We start from the raw sequence: 17,037 nt of genomic DNA on the forward strand, positions 1-17,037 counted from the left end.
TTTCTCTTGCAGGCTGAAGCGCCTTGGTGGCCCGAGCGTTCACCGCGCTGGTCCTGCTCCTGGTGGCGCTAGTACGCATGCTAACCTAACGTTAACGCTAGGCACTTGGGAGGTAACTTACATGGCACGCGCCTGGAGCCGTGCGTGGTAACGCCATCAGATGCGAATGTAGATAACCGAAGGAAAGAAAATACGACAACAATGATATTGGTGATTGGCCCAGAATGTAAGATTGCCATCACTTCAGCAATGCGACATGACCAAGTAGTCTCCATCAGTGCCGCTGGCCACAAGTTGGACGACTGTCCCCCCAGCGACATTTCCCAAGTCGTTCCCAAGTACCTCCCTGGATTGTGTCTGCTAGTCTAGCAACAAATTCACTCCTTCGCCGATGAGTCAACAAAGGCATCAAACCACCACATTCCAGTCATGGCCGCTTTATTTTGAAGGACGAAAAGCCACAGACGCCGTCCATGGCTATGATATGCTACAGCCATGACAAACTCGCCCTACGCCAAATAAGCCTCAGGAGCTATTTGAATCCACAAAGGCAACGATTTGTGCCACGGCCCATGTAATACGTGGCATGGCAACTCATGCGATTCTTCAACATATCGAATATTCCGATTATCTTGGTATCATGGCTGGCATTTACACAGGACCTTGGAAGACATGTCCGCTTGTGCTCATCTTTTTCTCCCCCTAGCACCTTTTACCGGCAATTTCTTCCCGCCGGCTGTACCCTTGTCATCCGCATCGCCATGCTGGCCTTCACCTGCCTCTCCCATACTCCTGCGCCTCACTGTACCCGTTGATACTGCCACAAACTCTTCCTCGCTGTCACTTGCACCCAAGTCAAAGAGAACCGGCATCGTAAAGCCAGCCCCACTGCCTTCCACGTCGTCATCGTGACCCCTACTCCGTGGATCTATGGTAAGCACATCAATATCCTCATCCTCGGCATCCAGCTGCCTCCTCTTGATCTCCTCCTGCGGGTGGATGTCAAACTCGTCTTCTTTCTCCACGTACTCGACGTTCTCCTCAACCTCCATAAAGTCGGGGGCGAGTGCAGACCATTTCTGCGGGCTCGTCACGCTCCAGATGTAGATACGACCCGTCTCGAGCCCGCAGGCCGCGAGCATAGCGCGGTGCGGATGCCATTCGATGACGCCCTGTTCCTCTTTTGGGCCCTCCAGCATCCGCACGAGCGAGCCGTGACCTCGCTCCCATATATAGATCTCGTGATTGTTGTATGTAGATGCCGCGACGTACTCGCCCGTAGCGCTGAACGTGACATGGTTCCAAGATAGCCTGTTGACAACGTCCTGGAACTTGTGCTCTAGCGGCACCTGGATCGTATCTGGGTCGAGGTCCTCCGCTGACAGGTTCGGCACGTTGAACGTCCTGATAATGCGGTCTTGCGAATTGACGAGTAGCTCCCTCCCAGACGCCGTTAGCCGCATCGTCGTTACGACACCACTGCATATCTTCTCCGACCATATGATCTCGTGCGTATTCACATCCAAGATGTTCAGCTTGCCTTTATTCGTGGCCGCCAGTATGTGGTCGCCCGTGACTGAATACACGGTCGCGGTCGTCATCTGTTTCGCATCCTCCTTGGCCTGCTTCTCCTTCGTCGCTGCGTCGGCGTCCTCGTTGTTCCTCCTCGGCGCAGAAGGCAGCGTGTGCTTGACGTCTATAGGCTCGGTGACGTCCACCAGGCACGGTGCCTGCTCGAAGATCGAAGCGACAAACTGGTGGTGGTTCCACGGGTGCAGGTCTGCCGTGTACACGGGCGCCCTGAACCGGACTTCTCTGTATGGCGTGCCGTCCTCCAGATCCCAGAGCACCGCTCTCCAGCCCTGACAGGCGCTCAGGAGATAGCGCCCACACCGCGACCAGCTCAAGCTCGTGATGGCCGCTCTATGACCGCGCAGCTTGCGCGCGACGCCCATTGTTTCGAGGTCCCATACTACAACTGTTCCGTCCACCCGCCCGGATGCCAAGAAGTCGCCGCGCCGGTTGAAGCGCATACATGTTGTGTGACCGGATCGAATCGTGTTGGTGATGTTCTCGGGGTAGTCTTGGAGGAGGTAGTCGTCGCTGAGAAGGAGATTCATGTTGGCGGGTTCGTGCGCATTCCTGGATATCCTGTGATCGCCTGATCCGATTCACCGTGAGAATAGCGTCACCTTGAGCACAGTCGGGCCTTCAGATGGGCTGGCCGAGTTGGGAGCAACCACAAAAGTTGCGATCGCAAAGCAAATTCATACCAGCCTTGCGTCGAAAGACAGCGGAATGATGCAAGGCTACAGCGCTACCAGTGCCGCTATCCTCAGGGATCTGAAGATCTGACAGGGACCCGAGGACCGCTGCAGCGCTGCACCCCACCACATGTCACCCCCACTACCAAGCCCACCAAAGATTGCCTATCCCGTCTGAACTTGCGGAACAAGCTCAGTAAAATGAAGGAAACATTTTTAAGCACACCGAATATCTCAGATACGAGAGACTACACTGTAGCCTGAAACATAAACGCATATCTGTGGGCGTCTTATACATGGCAAACTCAAGGTATAAGCCTTAGGCCTCGGCCCTCAAACATGATCGGCCTCTTGTGACTAACACCTGGCAGGTTTGAATATGTCAAAGCCTTCGAGCAGACAGACTATTTGCTTCCCAACACATGGGTAGTGGTGAGGATAGACGGTCGAGGCTTCACCAAGTAAGACGATGTTACATTCATATGATGAAGAAAATTGCCCCGACTAACTAAACATCCCAGATTGTGCGCAAAGTACAACTTCGAGAAGCCCAATGACCGCAGGGCATTAGATCTGATGAATGGGGCTGCTAAGGCCGTCATGACAGAACTTCCTGATATCACTATTGGCTATGGTGTGAGCGATGAGTATAGGTATTTCTGTCATTTGGTCATACCATCTCAAACAATTGTATTGACCTGAACAGCTTCGTTTTTCACAAAACCTGCACCCTATTCGAAAGACGATCGAGGTAAGTTGGTTTATGCGTTGGGGCTCGGAGCCCACCTAAGCTTATTATGTCGCAGCAAACTCGTATCTACAGTAGTCTCGACGTTCACGTCATACTATGTACATCTGTGGTCTACGTATTTTCCTGATGCACCTCTATCATCTCCTCTGCCAAGCTTTGATGGCCGCGCAGTGTGCTACCCCAGTGTGCAAAACTTGAGGGACTATATGAGCTGGAGACAGGTGGACTGTCAGTTTCTGGCCGCTTCCCCGCGCATCTTCTGCCGCTGATCCATGAACAGGTCACATAAACAACCTTTATAATACGACGTTTTGGTCATTGATCCAACTTGGTGGCATGTCAAACATAGAAGCCGAGAAGTTCCTTGCTGTAAGCCTGTCTGCCGCCACACTTGCCATTGACCAAGCTGACCGATCTCAGGGCACTGTGTCGGCTGATAAGAACGAGATCTTGTTCTCCAAATTCCACATCAACTACAACAACGAGCCCGAAATTCTGAAGAAGGGCAGTGTTGTACTCCGAGACGTAAGTCCGACCACCCTTGTTCGATTGTTGGTACACAGCACTGACTAGCCACAGTATGAACTTGTTGAACCCCAGGGCGATAATGTAGCAGCAGCGGCCGACGACATCGCGGAGCCTGTTAAGCAGTCCAAGACTCAGGATGAGAATGACAAGAAGCGAAGAGCAAAGGCGCGGGTGATGGTTGAGCATCTCGACATCATCAGGGATGATTTTTGGGACAGGCGGCCCTGGCTCCTATCCAACAAGCCGGGAAAGGTACCCAAACAGACATGAATAAGCTGTCCGAAACTTGACGCATGGAATCCTCCACAAGTAACAGTGATGCCCACGAAGACTATGGTGACATCATCCCAATTGAAGGGAACGTTTGCGTGAAGTGGAGTGCTCGTCGTTTGCTCTTGGCGTAAGGCTCAGCCCGCTTTGGTTTTGTGTCGCTTCTCTTCTTTCCGGGTTCTCCTGGCATCTCTTCGAGCTCTGCGCTCTTCTTTTGTCTCACCGGCCTTCAATGCTTCCTTGGCAGCCTTCTTCTGGGCCCTCTTTCCTGCCTTCACCTTCGCCTTCTCCTGTGCCGCTATCTTTGCAGTTTCCTCAGCTTTCCTCTTCTTCTTCTCGTCTCTCCTCGCCCTCCGCTCCTCCTTGGTCTCCTTCCTGTCCTCGGCAGCAGGCGTGCCCGAGCCGCTATCCGGCGGCGTCAGCAGACCGCTCACCGGGTCTGCCGAGCCTCCCAGCACTCCTCCTCGGACAAAGCACGTGTACAAGCCCCGGCTACCGGTGTACTTCTTGGCGCCCCTGGCGGTGATCTTGTCGAGGTCGAGCTTCGCGCCGACGACCTGCTTCATGGACCCGGACGTCGTGTCGATGCCCTTGAGGGCCTGGTCGAAGGCGTTCATCCACCACGCCCCCTGCTTGTGGTCCTTCCCGGATCCCAGCCCGCGGCCGTCGCTGCCTTCCTTCTTGATCAAGATGTGGTGCTTGAGGCCGGTGTCGTCGCTCGTCGCGTGCAGGGTGTGGCCCTTTCCCCTCCATCCCTGGGAGGTCAGGTGGGCGTGGGCGTCGAATCTCGGCATCGTGTTGGACGTACAACGGTCAGAAAGAAAAATAAAACAGGTGGTGGCCGGGAGAGCGAGGTCGCTTGAGGAAAACAGTACAACAAAGAGAATGTCACGCGTCGGGTGCCATGGGGGTCGTTATCACACTGGTAAAATGTGCCGATTGAAACTTTTGGAAAATTGTCAGTCGGCTGGGCCCCCCAAATTCTAAACTTTTTGGTGGAGACTCCCCGCCGTTATCATGCAAGCGCCGTACGCCGACGGGCTAGGGGGGCGATCTAGTGCCGAACCCATACCCTGTCAGCCCGCTCCTTCATCATCATCTTCAGAGGCTCCATGACTACGGTTGTTCGTATACAGAAGAAAACGTTTACAGGAGTTTGATTCTCTGTGGGCATCGCTTCTTCCTCAGAAATTGATAATGGTCCTAAAAAGATTATCTAGCGCCGCTCCACTGAGATCTTCATCTTCAGCTGTCATGATGCAGCCTCAGCCTAAGGACGAAAGATAGTCCTTCATGGCCTCGATACTTACTTAGAATGTTGTCGATATTTCTATGGTCACTGTAGTGAAATGCTGCAGGAATAGCATCTCATATATAAGTCAGGACCCCATTACGCAAAACGCAATGTGCGGTATTGCAAGTACTAGGCACGCGTGGATTGCGCAAATGCGGTTCGGAATCAACAGCCAGCCCGTTGATGTCTCTGGTCTTTGCTCAGAAGTAGATCGGGTAGAGGTAACTTTACCAACCAATATCCCGTGGTTGGCACTTCTAGAAAATGCGTCGTCGTACGTCAGCGACGAAGACACGAAAACGAAGACTAGAGGAACCGTATAGCATAAGGAAAAAGTCCCGCCACAAAGCGAAAGAATCTGCGGCAGGAGCTTTTGACTTATCACCCTAAATCAGGTAGTCTAGACAAAGATGGTTTGATGCTGTTCGTACGAAGATGAGTCGTACCTCATATCTTGCGGAGCGGTCTGGCCAAGGGTACTGCAGCATCAGAACGTGACACATACCGTATTAAAGCTCGGGATAATCCGAACGAAAAATATCAGTCCCAGATGACAGTGAGGCGATATACCATTGATAGATGCTATCTTCGAACCGAGCAGTAACCTGAACAACTCCGCCGCTTCTGCGGTCATGTATAGAGAATATGGCACGAACTTCCAGACGAGGCTCTCGGCCATGGCTGCTGTTCACCTGCCCTTAATGAACTTCTCCCATCGATGACCTCGCTCTTCATAACCTGCGCTAGGGCCGACATGCATCTCCTTCCAGCACCTAGCGCAATATATATCATCATCACACCCAAAACATCGAATAGCCCCGTCCTCCAGGCACACTGTACACCATGTCTTGGCATCGTCGTCTGTGTAGCCGTGACGCTTATAAACACCTTTAAGAGGTTGATCATCTGGCGAAAAAGTGGGCACGACAGGCAGCCCGAGTTCATCTACCTCGGAATTTGGTGCCGAAGGTAAAGAACGACCGGTATTGCCCCATACTTTCAGAGCAGCCATTCGAGAAGTGATTTGCGCTTCGAAGTCAGCATCCTGCTCTGATATGCCTGGAACTCCTGGTTGGTCCTGAAGCTCTGTCGGGACTGCTGGAAGGCCAAAAGAATCTGTGCTGACTCTACCTGTAATTATTTCCCCACTTCCTGGTCGGTTGTGAACTTTGGCAGCAGCAACACTGCCCTGTGGAGTGTTCGCTTTCTCCCATTCTGCCTCATCCATTGCCTGGGCCAGAACATCATTGGTTTCTCGCGTCATGTGCTCGCCATCAGAATCATCTCCTGGATCATCGTTGTGAACACCATCTAGGTTTTGCCGATATCCAGAAGTATCATCTTCTCGGCCGTGCCACGAAGCATCGCCAAGCTCTTCGAGGAGCGCCGTCACTTTTTGGTGTTGCTCGTCTTTGCTCCGACTAAACTCAGTGGCGACCTCTTCTAGCCATTGCTCATCAGAGCCAAGGTCAGCAAGTAACTCTTCCAATGTCTGGTCGTCAGTGTCCAACAATGGGCTTATGTCATCGTCTTTCGGGACTAGCGACCCTTGATTTACCGTGGTGGCTGGAAGCGGTGTGTCGCTGGTGCCTGCCACGGTATGTGGCTGTGCTTCATTGCCTGCAGCCGTTGTCAACGATGGAGAGGATTCCACTTGACTTCGGAGACTCTTCAACCGGTCTGAGAGTCCTTCTTCCCTGGAGACCGGTTTATCCGGCTCGAGTGCTGGTACAGATGCTGACCTTTTGGGGGGATGTTTAGTACATCTTAACGATCCCACCGTGGGACACGCCCATGACATAGACTACAGGGCGAGGTTACCTTACTTTGAGCTGTTGCCTAGGTTGATGGTTGATGGTTTGAGCGCATTCAGGCGATCCAATAGGCCCTTGTCTGATCCTCCGGGATTGGCCATGTTGGTTGATTGTCTGCAGCACTCGTACCCAGTTGGCACGACAAGAGAGGCAGTGTTGGATATGATGGGCCGGTGAGCGGACTACGGGCTAATTCTGGAACGCAGGTTCTTATCTGATCAGATCTGACAAGCGGCCTTTGCGCGTGGGCTGGTCCCTACAGCAGTGACGGCTTCATAGATATAACTGCTTGCAATTGGATAATATGATCTTCAAGCGACTAACTGGGACCGAGGAATAGGTAGGCTGTCTTGTTGTTGGCATGTACGATGTATCTCGGAGATAATATCGCCTCGGAACTAGGCCTAGCGACAAGATAAACACGATTCAGTTGAAGTCTCTTTTAGGATAAAGCAACCCCGCAATATGCAGGACTAGCGATTTACAGCGCCATGGCTCTCTAAAACATTGCTGAGATGTGTGGCAAATCCCCGACGGCTGCAGGCTCAGCCTCATCTCTAGCAGCGATCCATGTTTGCATTCATTGGAGCGCAACGGATATCATAATGTTTTCAGCCAATCAAAATCGTCAGCCTTCCTGACTGCGCAGGAGTGCACTCTGACCGGAATGCGACTACACAGTAGAACATATCAGCGGACTGCTGAAGTTTGCCTAGCCTAATTTCGCTAACTTGTTTGCCAGTGGTCACAGGCCCAGGCCCCCGTTCATCACGTTCTTCGCCGCTTGAGAACGGCGTGTGGCGTCCCGCAAAGTGAAGGCGCAGTAAGCAATGTGATGTGTCTTGGCATTTGCAATGTTTGTGAGGGGAAGTGCTGATGTGGAATTACTTGCCTTGACAGATTCCTCGAGAGAACAGATCGTTCATCGTTGCGAGAACGATTTAACCACCAAGGCGAGGTCTCTTGTGAAGGATAAGCTTAGTCTTAAGGTTCAAGCTTAAATGCGAACCGCAGGAGCCACTCGTGAAGGGGTCCACACTCTCTGAACTGGCGGTGATAGACGGGGAATACTTTGAATAGCAAGTTAAACCAGAAGCGTTTCAAAGTAGGAAAGATGAGGTCAAACTGGTGTCATTGCCAAGAAATCGCCGGTAAATTTTGGAGCGAAGGAATGTAAGCGCAACTTGCTGCAGATCGAAGCATTTCGGGAATCGCAATGCCATCGAACTGTGTTTCGCGCCACCTGCGCATACCAGTGAATGGTAAAAGGCCCATCCGGAGCAGGTGGGCTTGGCGCAACATGGTGCAGAGTGGCCATGGGTGGGCAATGATTGGGTCCACAGGCAGACAAGGACTTTCGGGCATGTCATCACTGCCCCCCGTACAAGAGAGTACCTGAGTACTTAAGTGCATCATACCTTGAAACGTTTCCGGCCTTTGGCCACATTCTCGTCTGACGATATTGATCGCAAACACCAACCATCAGTTGCAGCGCTCAGCCTTCTTAAATTTCCCGCTTTTAGCTGGTCAAGGTTTTTCTTTTTTCATTTTTTTTTTCATCCACATAAGCGTAACACAATTGTACTCTTGCAGGCAGCCACCCAGCAACCACATTAGTCAATCGACATGAAGCCGTCAAATATCTTCATCGCAGCAGCGGCTGTTCCCCAGTGTGCCATCGCGCTCGCTGTACCTGCCTCAGACGCCGTCCACCTACAATCGCGGTCGCAATCACAAGAGCAGAGCTTTTGGGAGCGGTCAGGCTTTGAGGAGTTATGGAAGAGAAAAGGTGGCGGTGGCGGCGGTGGTCGGGGAGGAGGTAGCTCTGGCAGTAGTAGTGGTTCCTCTGGTAGCAGCGGCTCCTCGGGCAGCAGTGGCTCCTCGGGCAGCAGCGGCTCTTCTAGTAGTAGTGCTTCGGGTGCAGGGTAAGTGTTTTATGGTATCAGTTCTTTGAACATCCACCGGCTAACTGTGAACAGAAGAGGAAGTAGCTCGTCGAACTCCGGCGGGTCGACTACGACGGGCAGTGGAACGAAACCGTCCTACGGCACTGGTGGTGCTGCATACAGTGGTGGCGCGAAAACACCCTACAGAGCAGGTAGTACCAGCGCCAGCGGCATCGTTCCCGGTGTTTTCCTCGGTGGTGCCTTGGGCTTCTGGGGTGCGTATTGGTTGGTTGGAGCCTACCATTACCCGTACTACCATCCCTACAACTACTACAACCACTCCTCCAACCGGAACGAGACCAAGCCCGTCGAATGTCTGTGTCGCATGAACGACGAGTGTGGATGTGATGACAACTCCAATGACACTGAGTACATGAGTACACTTATCGGCGACGGCAATTACAACAACCTAGACAAGAGTCGGGTTAACGTGGCAAACGACACCATCTTCATTAACGGTAGCTTGGCCAACGGTACGACCGCCTCTGGTGGTACCGAGAGCCCAGACTCCGCTGCTGCCGTTCTGCAGGTTGTTGGATGGTGGCCTCTTGCTGCAACTGTCCTGGCACTTGCTTACGTCGCATAAGAACCGACACATGAATATATTTCCTCTAGAGCGCTTTGTTTTTGTATAACAGCTCACAAACGTTTGATGATATGGGTGGCGTTTTCTATTTGCCAACTATCACGTCCTTAAACGAGTCAAAATTCTGAGACCGCATCACAAACTGGGAGGATATGATGAGTTTGATGAAGGGTACTAATGATTTTATTCAAACATGATACCCACGGACGCGGCATGGAAGGGCAAGAGCCATTTTGTTTTTATTTTTATTTTTATTTTTCCTCTTAGAAATAGCTTAGAGTTGGAAAATCTGAACGTCTATCAACACAACACGACTTGATCAACCGCGACAGTTGATGCACGTTAATCACTATTTTCTCCTATGAAAACCTGCGTAGTTCAAGTGGAGGTTTCACCGTCCCTTTCTCGCCTCCTTTTCTTACACCAATCCCCAAGTTCGTTCCAGATTTTTTGTTTCTCCTCTGGTCTCAGTGAAGCAGCAAGCCCACTTGTACTTGCAGAAACAAAAACCTTAGCACCAGGGTACCTCCCAACATGGTCCTCCTTGGCCTCATCCTGGTTTGGAACTCCCATGTTCTCACTCTCGTCCTGCCATCCATACCGGAACTGCGCCTTTGAGATCGCTCTGCCTTTTCTGACCCTCCAGATGCTCTCCCAGATGCTTTTGCCGACGATACAGACGACCTCGGGCCTCCATTTCCGGATTTTCCCCTCCAACACCTCCACGCCTTCGTCCATCTCTGCTTTGCTCAACTCGGCACCGTTGCGCGACGGCCGCTCCACGATATTCGTGTTGCCCAACGAAAACCGCTCTGGCAGTGTGCGGTCCTCCTCCGCCCTGCAAGGCACCGGCGTGATGCCAGACGAGTACAGCAGCTTCCAGAACAGGTTCGACGGATGTGCGTAAGCATGTCCTGAACGTGCTGTCTGGATGCCCGGGTTCAGCCCGACGAAGATGATCAGGAGGTCAGGCGCAAAAATGTCCTGCAAAGGTGGTAGGTGGGCATAGGTTGAGGGTGGCGCATATGAGCTGCTTTTGCGATTCCGCTTCTTGGGGGAAGGCGTGCGGGTTTGGGACGCACTGCTGGCAGTGATAGTCGCAGTCGCCTGAGACTCATGCTTGCGTTTCGTTGACTGTGCCGGCGAAGGCGATGCACCTTTTGATGGCGAACGAGAAGGTGATGAAAGGGCAGAGGGAAGTGCTCTCAAACGAGGACTACGATGTGCTGACGCCTCGAGATCCTCGGGTCTGTTATACATGAACTGTGTAAGTTTGAGTCGGCCTTCGAAGCTTGGTGTGCTAGTCAGCGCTGCGGGAACGTCCTCCGTTCCATTGTCTGCCATTGTATTTTGGCGTTACAGTGGTTCGTCTATCTTTAATCTCAAACTAACTAGCGTGCAAATTGAGCATGCATGTTTCTAAATGAAGCATCGGCCGCGACTTTGGTGTGACAAACAATTCGCTGGGCTGGAGTTCATATTTCATGTCCCAAGTTGGGGGAGTATGTATGCAGCCTAATGGCGATCATTGCGGAGGCGGGTGCCTTACTCTAGCGCATCTAGGAGTCTTCCTACATACAGTCTAGACCCTCAGAACTTCTCATTCCATCCTTGTCCTCCACATTCTGAACTGGGATTCATAGCTTTCCCTTCTGTCTTAATGCTCGTAGTGAGCATTTTTCTGGACAGAACGAAGTCGCACTGACTGTTGCTTCCATACGTAACCAAGGCTCTCACCGACACGAAGCACACGAAAACTAAACTAGTTCTCGCGCCAACGTCATAGCCCCGGACCGTCTCGTATCCAAGTTCCCGGCCTGCAATGTTTACAAGGGTGACAGCGGCAGCTGAACGGCTCCGTACAGCGGCACCCGCCGTTGAACAACCAATTCTTCTGTTGGCATTGGATCTTTATTTGGAGAAAGGATGTTCTCTTTTAGGATTTCTAGCAAGTACAGTAGAATGCAGGGAGCTAATTTGTGGGCCGCTTCCTGCCATGGGCGAAAGGCTGAAAGGCCAGACCAAATGTCTAAGGCTACTATGATAATACTAAGGTTAGTTCGTCTAATGTTGTGTAACTGGCAAATAGGATGTGGCTGCTTCACCGCATGGCCACTCCCCAAGGTGGGCTGAGTGGTAAAATTCAGGGCAACGAGGTGCGATGGCGGCTCCAATGGCGGGGCAAAGTTGAAGGTGCTTCCGCTCTCTTTGTTGAAAACCCCCCCACTTTAGCTTCCACCAGCTCTACTGTGTACTGTAGGGACCCCGTTGCTATATTTACTTTGTTCTCTGGCTTACCTCGTGTCTTTTCACCCGTCAGCACTAGCATATACAAAGCCAGCCCGATATAAACTCAATTGATCTTTCCGCTGGCCCATTTGCTTTGTAGAACCAACAAAGTGCAGCAAACCCACCCAATTGCCCCTCCATTCAACCATATAGCGAAGACCAAGACCATGGCACCGAAATCATTCACTCCCGAGAACGTCGAGGCCCAGAAGGCCAAGTACGAAAAGGCTGGCCAGGGTCAAGTCCACGCCTTCTTTGACTCTCTCTCGAATTCCGAGCAGGAGTCTCTCTACAACCAACTCGAGGGTTTTGATCCCGAGGAGATCAACCAGATCACCGACCGAGCTCTAAACCCTCCCAAGAGCGATGGCAAGCCCGACACTGTCGAGCCACTGCCCGAGTCAGCCACTGCCAGTATCCTCGACTCGAGCCCCGAGGACCTCCAAGCGTGGTACGAGCATGGTCTCCAATTGATCTCGGAGAACAAGGTTGCTGTAGTGCTCATGGCTGGCGGTCAAGGCACAAGACTTGGAAGCAAGGCCCCCAAAGGTTGCTTCGATATCCAACTGCCTTCCCACAAGTCTCTGTTCCAAATTCAAGCCGAGCGTATCCTGAAGGTCCAAGAGCTGGCACAGAAGAAGCACTCTCCCAAGGAGAAGGTTGTGGTGCCATGGTACGTCATGACCAGTGGCCCTACTAGGGGTAACACACAAAACTTCTTTGAGGGCAAGTCTCTCGGCGAAATTCTGCCAAACGACACTGAGGAGGCTCGCCAGAAGCGTGGTGCCTACTTTGGTTTGAACAAGGACGATGTCATGATCTTCGAGCAAGGTGTCTTGCCCTGCATTTCCAACGAGGGCAAGATTATGCTTGAGAGCAAAGCCAAGGTTGCCGTGGCTCCTGATGGCAACGGTGGTCTCTACAAGGCATTGTACCAGGCTCCTATCACATCTAAGTTTGGTTCAGAGGTCGATACTGTCTTGAAGGACATGAAGAAGCGTGGTGTCGAGCACATCCACGCTTACTGTGTAGATAACTGCTTAGTCAAGGTCGCTGACCCGCTCTTTATTGGTTTCTCAGCTGCCAAGGGTGTATCTTTGGCCACCAAGGTCGTCCGAAAGCGCCATGCCACCGAATCGGTTGGCTTAATTCTGTCCAAGAACGGCAAGCCCGACGTTGTTGAGTACTCCGAGATCGACAGCGCAACGGCTGAGGCAGAGGACCAGGGCCAGCCTGGCGTCCTCAAGTTCAGAGCTGCCAACATTGTCAACCACTACTACTCCTTCAAGTACCTGGATGGCATGGACTCGTGGATGGGCAAGCTGCCTCACCACGTTGCCCGCAAGAAGATTCCCTGTGTCGACCCATCGTCCGGTGATGACGTGAAGCCGTCCAAGCCTAACGGCATCAAGCTCGAGCAATTCGTCTTTGACAACTTCCCTCTGCTTGAGCTGAGCGATTTTGCTTGTCTCGAGGTCAAGCGTGAGGATGAGTTCTCGCCCTTGAAGAATGGCACTGATGCCAAGGATGACAACATGATCACTAGCAAGCAGGACATTATGGGTCAAGGAAAGAGGTGGGCTGAGGCTGTTGGTGCCACTGTCAACAACGGTGCCAGCGAGGGTCTCGAGATTTCCCCTCTGACGAGCTATGTAAGTCATGCTATCTTGGGCAAAAGAAAGTTACATTTACTAATTGAAAATCTAGGGTGGTGAGGGCCTGGAAAGTCTGAAGGGCAAGACAATCTCAGACGCTGCCATTTAAGGTGCTTCCCACATCACTGACATTAAGGATCAAGTCCGGTCTCGTTGATGTACAAAAGCGTATCTGTGCTATAAGTTATGAGGCATATATAGAGCAAAATCAAAAGACCTCGTGAATGACCAAATCGTCCCCAAATCCACAAGTATTAGCGGTAGAATAACGGTAAAACAACTTTTGTTTGCTCCCGACGTCTACAATGCACAACTGGCTCAGGCCACTGCGGTACTTTCTCCAGCATCTACGGGCACGAATGCAGCACGACATTTTAACGTATCCACAAGCCATTGCGCGAGACGTGACCTTCATATGTAGTGAAGAACTCAATTTTGGAGAACAAACTGCCGATCGGCCACGAATCTAGGGCGCTCGTCTCCGCAAACTCTCCACCAATTACTGGCACGTCATGTTAACCCCACAGACATCCCGGGCATTGCACGATTATGGGTATAATACAACGCTATTGTTAGGACTCCCGGCCGGCAACACGGGAAATGGTGTTGGGACTCTCTGCAGAATGTGGGCCTACCGGCACAAAGTTCGGAGCTAGGCATCTGGGAATATGGCGCAAGAGAAGCCAGTGGTAAATAGTGAAGGTGAAGTATAAAGATCTGATGGCTGAGCATGCTCGGCATTTGGCCTCTGTCCCTTGTCCCATCGATATCGTCTTTTTCACCATGAAGCTGCTCGTTGTTTCCTTATTGGCCAGCATTGCATCTGCTGGCAATGCTACAGGAGGTTATGGGTGGGGAGGTTATACTCTAGAGTCAGAAGTGCCCTACTATGGTCTGAGTCCGCCAGTATACCCCACACGTGAGTGTCCTGCATATATCGACGCCATACCCAAGAGTGTTACTGACCTGAAACAGCCGAATCGAATGGTACATCAAGCACTCGATGGGCTCAGGCCTATCAGCAGGCAAAGGCCTTGTCGGCCCAGCTGACGTTGGAGGAGGTATATATGTCTGCCAATGTTGACGGATGAAGATCAAATAGCTGATAACTTTAACAGATTACCAATCTCACTCGAGGGCACACAGGCGCCTGTGTTGGCAACAGTGGGTCGGTCCCCCGTTTAGGTATACCCTCACTGTGCTTCTCGGATGCGCCGCTGGGAATTCGAGGGCAAGAATTTGTGTCCGCCTTTCCAGCACAAATACATGTTGCTGCGACCTGGGATCGCCAACTCATGTATCAATACGGCAGAGCTCTGGGCGAGGAATACCACGGCAAGGGCATCAATGTTGCGCTGGGCCCCGTCGCAGGACCCCTTGGTCGAGTGGCGCGCGGGGGACGTAACTGGGAAGGCCTCAGCAACGACCCCTATCTTGCCGGTGAGGGTCTCGGCGAGATTGTCGCAGGCACTCAAGACGCCGGCGTCATTGCCACGGTCAAACATTTCCTCCTGAACGAGCAAGAATGGCGACGGAATCCCAACAATCTTGGTGAAGCTATCAGTGCCAACGCCGACGACAGGGCGATTCACGAGCTTTACCTATTTCCGTTCATGAAAGGCCTGAAAGAAGGTGCCGGTGCGGCCATGTGTGGATACAACCGCGTCAACAATTCATATGCCTGCCAGAACTCCAAACTCTTGAATGGTCTTCTGAAGACCGAGCTTGGATTCGAAGGATTCGTCGTTAGTGATTGGCAGGGACAACATGCTGGAGTGGCATCCGCCAATGCCGGGTTGGATATCGTCATGCCTGACGGAGGCTACTGGGGCAACAACCTCACAGAGGCGGTCAACAATGGTTCTGTCAGCACGGAACGAGTTACTGATATGGCCAACCGAATTCTGGCTAGCTGGTACTACATGAACCAGACCGATGGATTTCCTGAGCATGCCGTGTACACCAATGCCCAGCAGCATGAGGTGGTCAACGTCCAGGATGATCATGCTTCCCTGATCCGCGAGATCGGTACAGCTGGAACAGTCTTGGTTAAGAACGTGAACAACACATTACCATTCACAAACAACACAAAATTCCTCACTGTGTACGGCTGGGACGCCACACTACCTCTTTCTCCCTGGGAAAATTACCTGCGCTTCGGCGGCGGCTACGAGGTCAATTACGGGTGGAATACCTTCAACGGCACATTGATCATGGGCGGGGGTTCGGGCACCGGCGCACCGCCCTACGTAATCAGCCCCTTCCAAGCGGTCCAAGAGCGAGTCGCTAAGGACAAGGGCATTCTTCGCTGGGATTTCGCGTCCGAGAACCCATCGCCCATCTATGTGAATGCGGATGCTGCTCTCGTCTTCATCAATGCGTACGCCTCTGAGAACTTCGACCGTACATCATTGGCGGACACGTACAGCGACAACCTAATCAACAATGTAGCGGCCAACTACTCGAACACGATTGTCGTGGTGCATTCTGCCGGTATCCGCACGGTGGAGAGCTGGATCGACCACCCCAACGTGACGGCTGTGCTATATGCCGGGCTGCCTGGCCAGGAGAGCGGTTACAGTCTTGTCGACCTCTTGTGGGGAGACGTGAGTCCCAGCGGCAAGCTTCCGTACACGGTTGCCAAGAACCAGTCGGATTATGGGGAGCTGCTCAACTCGACCGTGTCGTTTGATGCTTTCCCACAGGACAATTTTACCGAGGGACTGTTCATCGACTACAGGTATTTCGACAAGTACGATATTGAGCCTCAGTTTGAGTTTGGCTTCGGGCTGTCATATACCACTTTTGTTTACAGCAACTTGACTGCTTCTTTGGCCTCTGACGCCAATACCGAAGCACTTCCCGATGCGTCGGTTGCCATAGTCCAGGGCGGACATCCGTCATTGTGGGAGACCATTGCCACTATAACTGCCACCATCACGAATGATGGCAGTGTTGCTGGTTCCGAGGTTGCCCAACTCTATGTGGGCATCCCAGGTGATGAATTTGAGGTGCCCGTTCGCCAGCTGCGTGGATTTGAGAGGGTACCTTTGCAGCCAGGAGAGTCGAGCACCGTCACATTCGATCTCACGAGACGGGACCTGAGTGTTTGGGATAATATCGTTCAGCAGTGGCGTTTGCAGTCAGGCGTGTACAATGTCACCATTGGGGCCAGTAGTCGGGATATCAGGCTAGAAGGGACGATCCAGCTTTGACTCCATGATCTCAGGAATGACCCGACGGAGCTATGATCAAAAGAAAGATTATGAACAAATGAAAGCAAATCGGTTAATGCACCTCGAGATTGCGAGGCATGCAAACAAATAATGATGAGTAGCTCGAAATTCTCTGTAAGCTCGAGAAACTTCAGAAAGCTTCTTACGTAGAGCTTTCAATCTGAGCATTCCATACCTGTTGTTTATAGTAGGACAAATTATTGGATCTCAGATACAATACGGATAGTCAAATTATGTAAATCAACCACAGACACGAGTTCTGGGTGATTGTGGTTCTGAGAAGTCTACATTGCGCACGGTGTCAAACTGTGGGGGAACACATTGCCATGAAGGCAAGCTGGCGGCACGACCACTAGTTAGTAATAGCAAACCATCTGGCTCTAATTTAAACGGCTGGACAGATT

The 17,037-nt window shown here is 52.0% G+C and overlaps 8 protein-coding genes across 8 annotated transcripts; 4 read left to right on the forward strand and 4 right to left on the reverse strand.

Annotated features, from left to right (window-relative positions):
* Nucleotides 1-532: 532 nt before the first annotated feature.
* Nucleotides 533-2,304, reverse strand: BKA67DRAFT_556228 (WD40-repeat-containing domain protein). The gene has a single exon (XM_046102147.1). It carries the CDS (start codon nt 2,118-2,120, stop codon nt 687-689), a length of 1,434 nt encoding a protein of 477 aa, XP_045961981.1. The 5' UTR covers nt 2,121-2,304; the 3' UTR covers nt 533-686.
* Nucleotides 2,305-2,341: 37 nt separating this feature from the next.
* BKA67DRAFT_689010 (tRNA guanylyltransferase) lies at nt 2,342-3,813 on the forward strand (the record flags this gene model as incomplete). The annotated part of the gene is made up of 8 exons (XM_046109084.1): nt 2,342-2,574; nt 2,636-2,725; nt 2,786-2,917; nt 2,971-3,015; nt 3,071-3,243; nt 3,296-3,384; nt 3,436-3,540; nt 3,595-3,813. Exons 1-8 carry the CDS (start codon nt 2,561-2,563, stop codon nt 3,811-3,813), a joined length of 867 nt encoding a protein of 288 aa, XP_045961982.1. The 5' UTR covers nt 2,342-2,560.
* A 137-nt stretch (nt 3,814-3,950) lies between these two features.
* Nucleotides 3,951-4,607, reverse strand: BKA67DRAFT_655992 (uncharacterized protein; the record flags this gene model as incomplete). Its single annotated transcript, XM_046106861.1, has 1 exon — nt 3,951-4,607. The coding sequence occupies one exon, from the start codon at nt 4,605-4,607 to the stop codon at nt 3,951-3,953; it is 657 nt and encodes a 218-aa protein (XP_045961983.1).
* A 1,188-nt stretch (nt 4,608-5,795) lies between these two features.
* BKA67DRAFT_655993 (uncharacterized protein) lies at nt 5,796-7,022 on the reverse strand (the record flags this gene model as incomplete). The annotated part of the gene is made up of 2 exons (XM_046106862.1): nt 5,796-6,849; nt 6,934-7,022. 2 exons carry the CDS (start codon nt 7,020-7,022, stop codon nt 5,796-5,798), a joined length of 1,143 nt encoding a protein of 380 aa, XP_045961984.1.
* A 1,525-nt stretch (nt 7,023-8,547) lies between these two features.
* BKA67DRAFT_532942 (uncharacterized protein) lies at nt 8,548-9,453 on the forward strand (the record flags this gene model as incomplete). The annotated part of the gene is made up of 2 exons (XM_046099622.1): nt 8,548-8,846; nt 8,901-9,453. 2 exons carry the CDS (start codon nt 8,548-8,550, stop codon nt 9,451-9,453), a joined length of 852 nt encoding a protein of 283 aa, XP_045961985.1.
* Nucleotides 9,454-9,831: 378 nt separating this feature from the next.
* Nucleotides 9,832-10,797, reverse strand: BKA67DRAFT_655995 (uracil-DNA glycosylase-like protein; the record flags this gene model as incomplete). Its single annotated transcript, XM_046106863.1, has 1 exon — nt 9,832-10,797. One exon carries the CDS (start codon nt 10,795-10,797, stop codon nt 9,832-9,834), a length of 966 nt encoding a protein of 321 aa, XP_045961986.1.
* An 887-nt stretch (nt 10,798-11,684) lies between these two features.
* BKA67DRAFT_619830 (putative UDP-N-acetylglucosamine pyrophosphorylase) lies at nt 11,685-13,634 on the forward strand. The gene is made up of 2 exons (XM_046105464.1): nt 11,685-13,394; nt 13,450-13,634. The coding sequence occupies exons 1-2, from the start codon at nt 11,910-11,912 to the stop codon at nt 13,504-13,506; spliced, it is 1,542 nt and encodes a 513-aa protein (XP_045961987.1). The 5' UTR covers nt 11,685-11,909; the 3' UTR covers nt 13,507-13,634.
* BKA67DRAFT_556242 (glycosyl hydrolase family 3 N terminal domain-containing protein) lies at nt 13,635-17,032 on the forward strand. The gene is made up of 3 exons (XM_046102148.1): nt 13,635-14,316; nt 14,373-14,458; nt 14,516-17,032. Exons 1-3 carry the CDS (start codon nt 14,118-14,120, stop codon nt 16,610-16,612), a joined length of 2,382 nt encoding a protein of 793 aa, XP_045961988.1. The 5' UTR covers nt 13,635-14,117; the 3' UTR covers nt 16,613-17,032.
* The last annotated feature ends 5 nt before the right edge of the window (nt 17,033-17,037 follow it).

Source organism: Truncatella angustata (genome assembly GCF_020726525.1).
Source record: "Truncatella angustata strain MPI-SDFR-AT-0073 chromosome Unknown BKA67scaffold_2, whole genome shotgun sequence".
NCBI lineage: Eukaryota > Fungi > Ascomycota > Sordariomycetes > Amphisphaeriales > Sporocadaceae > Truncatella > Truncatella angustata.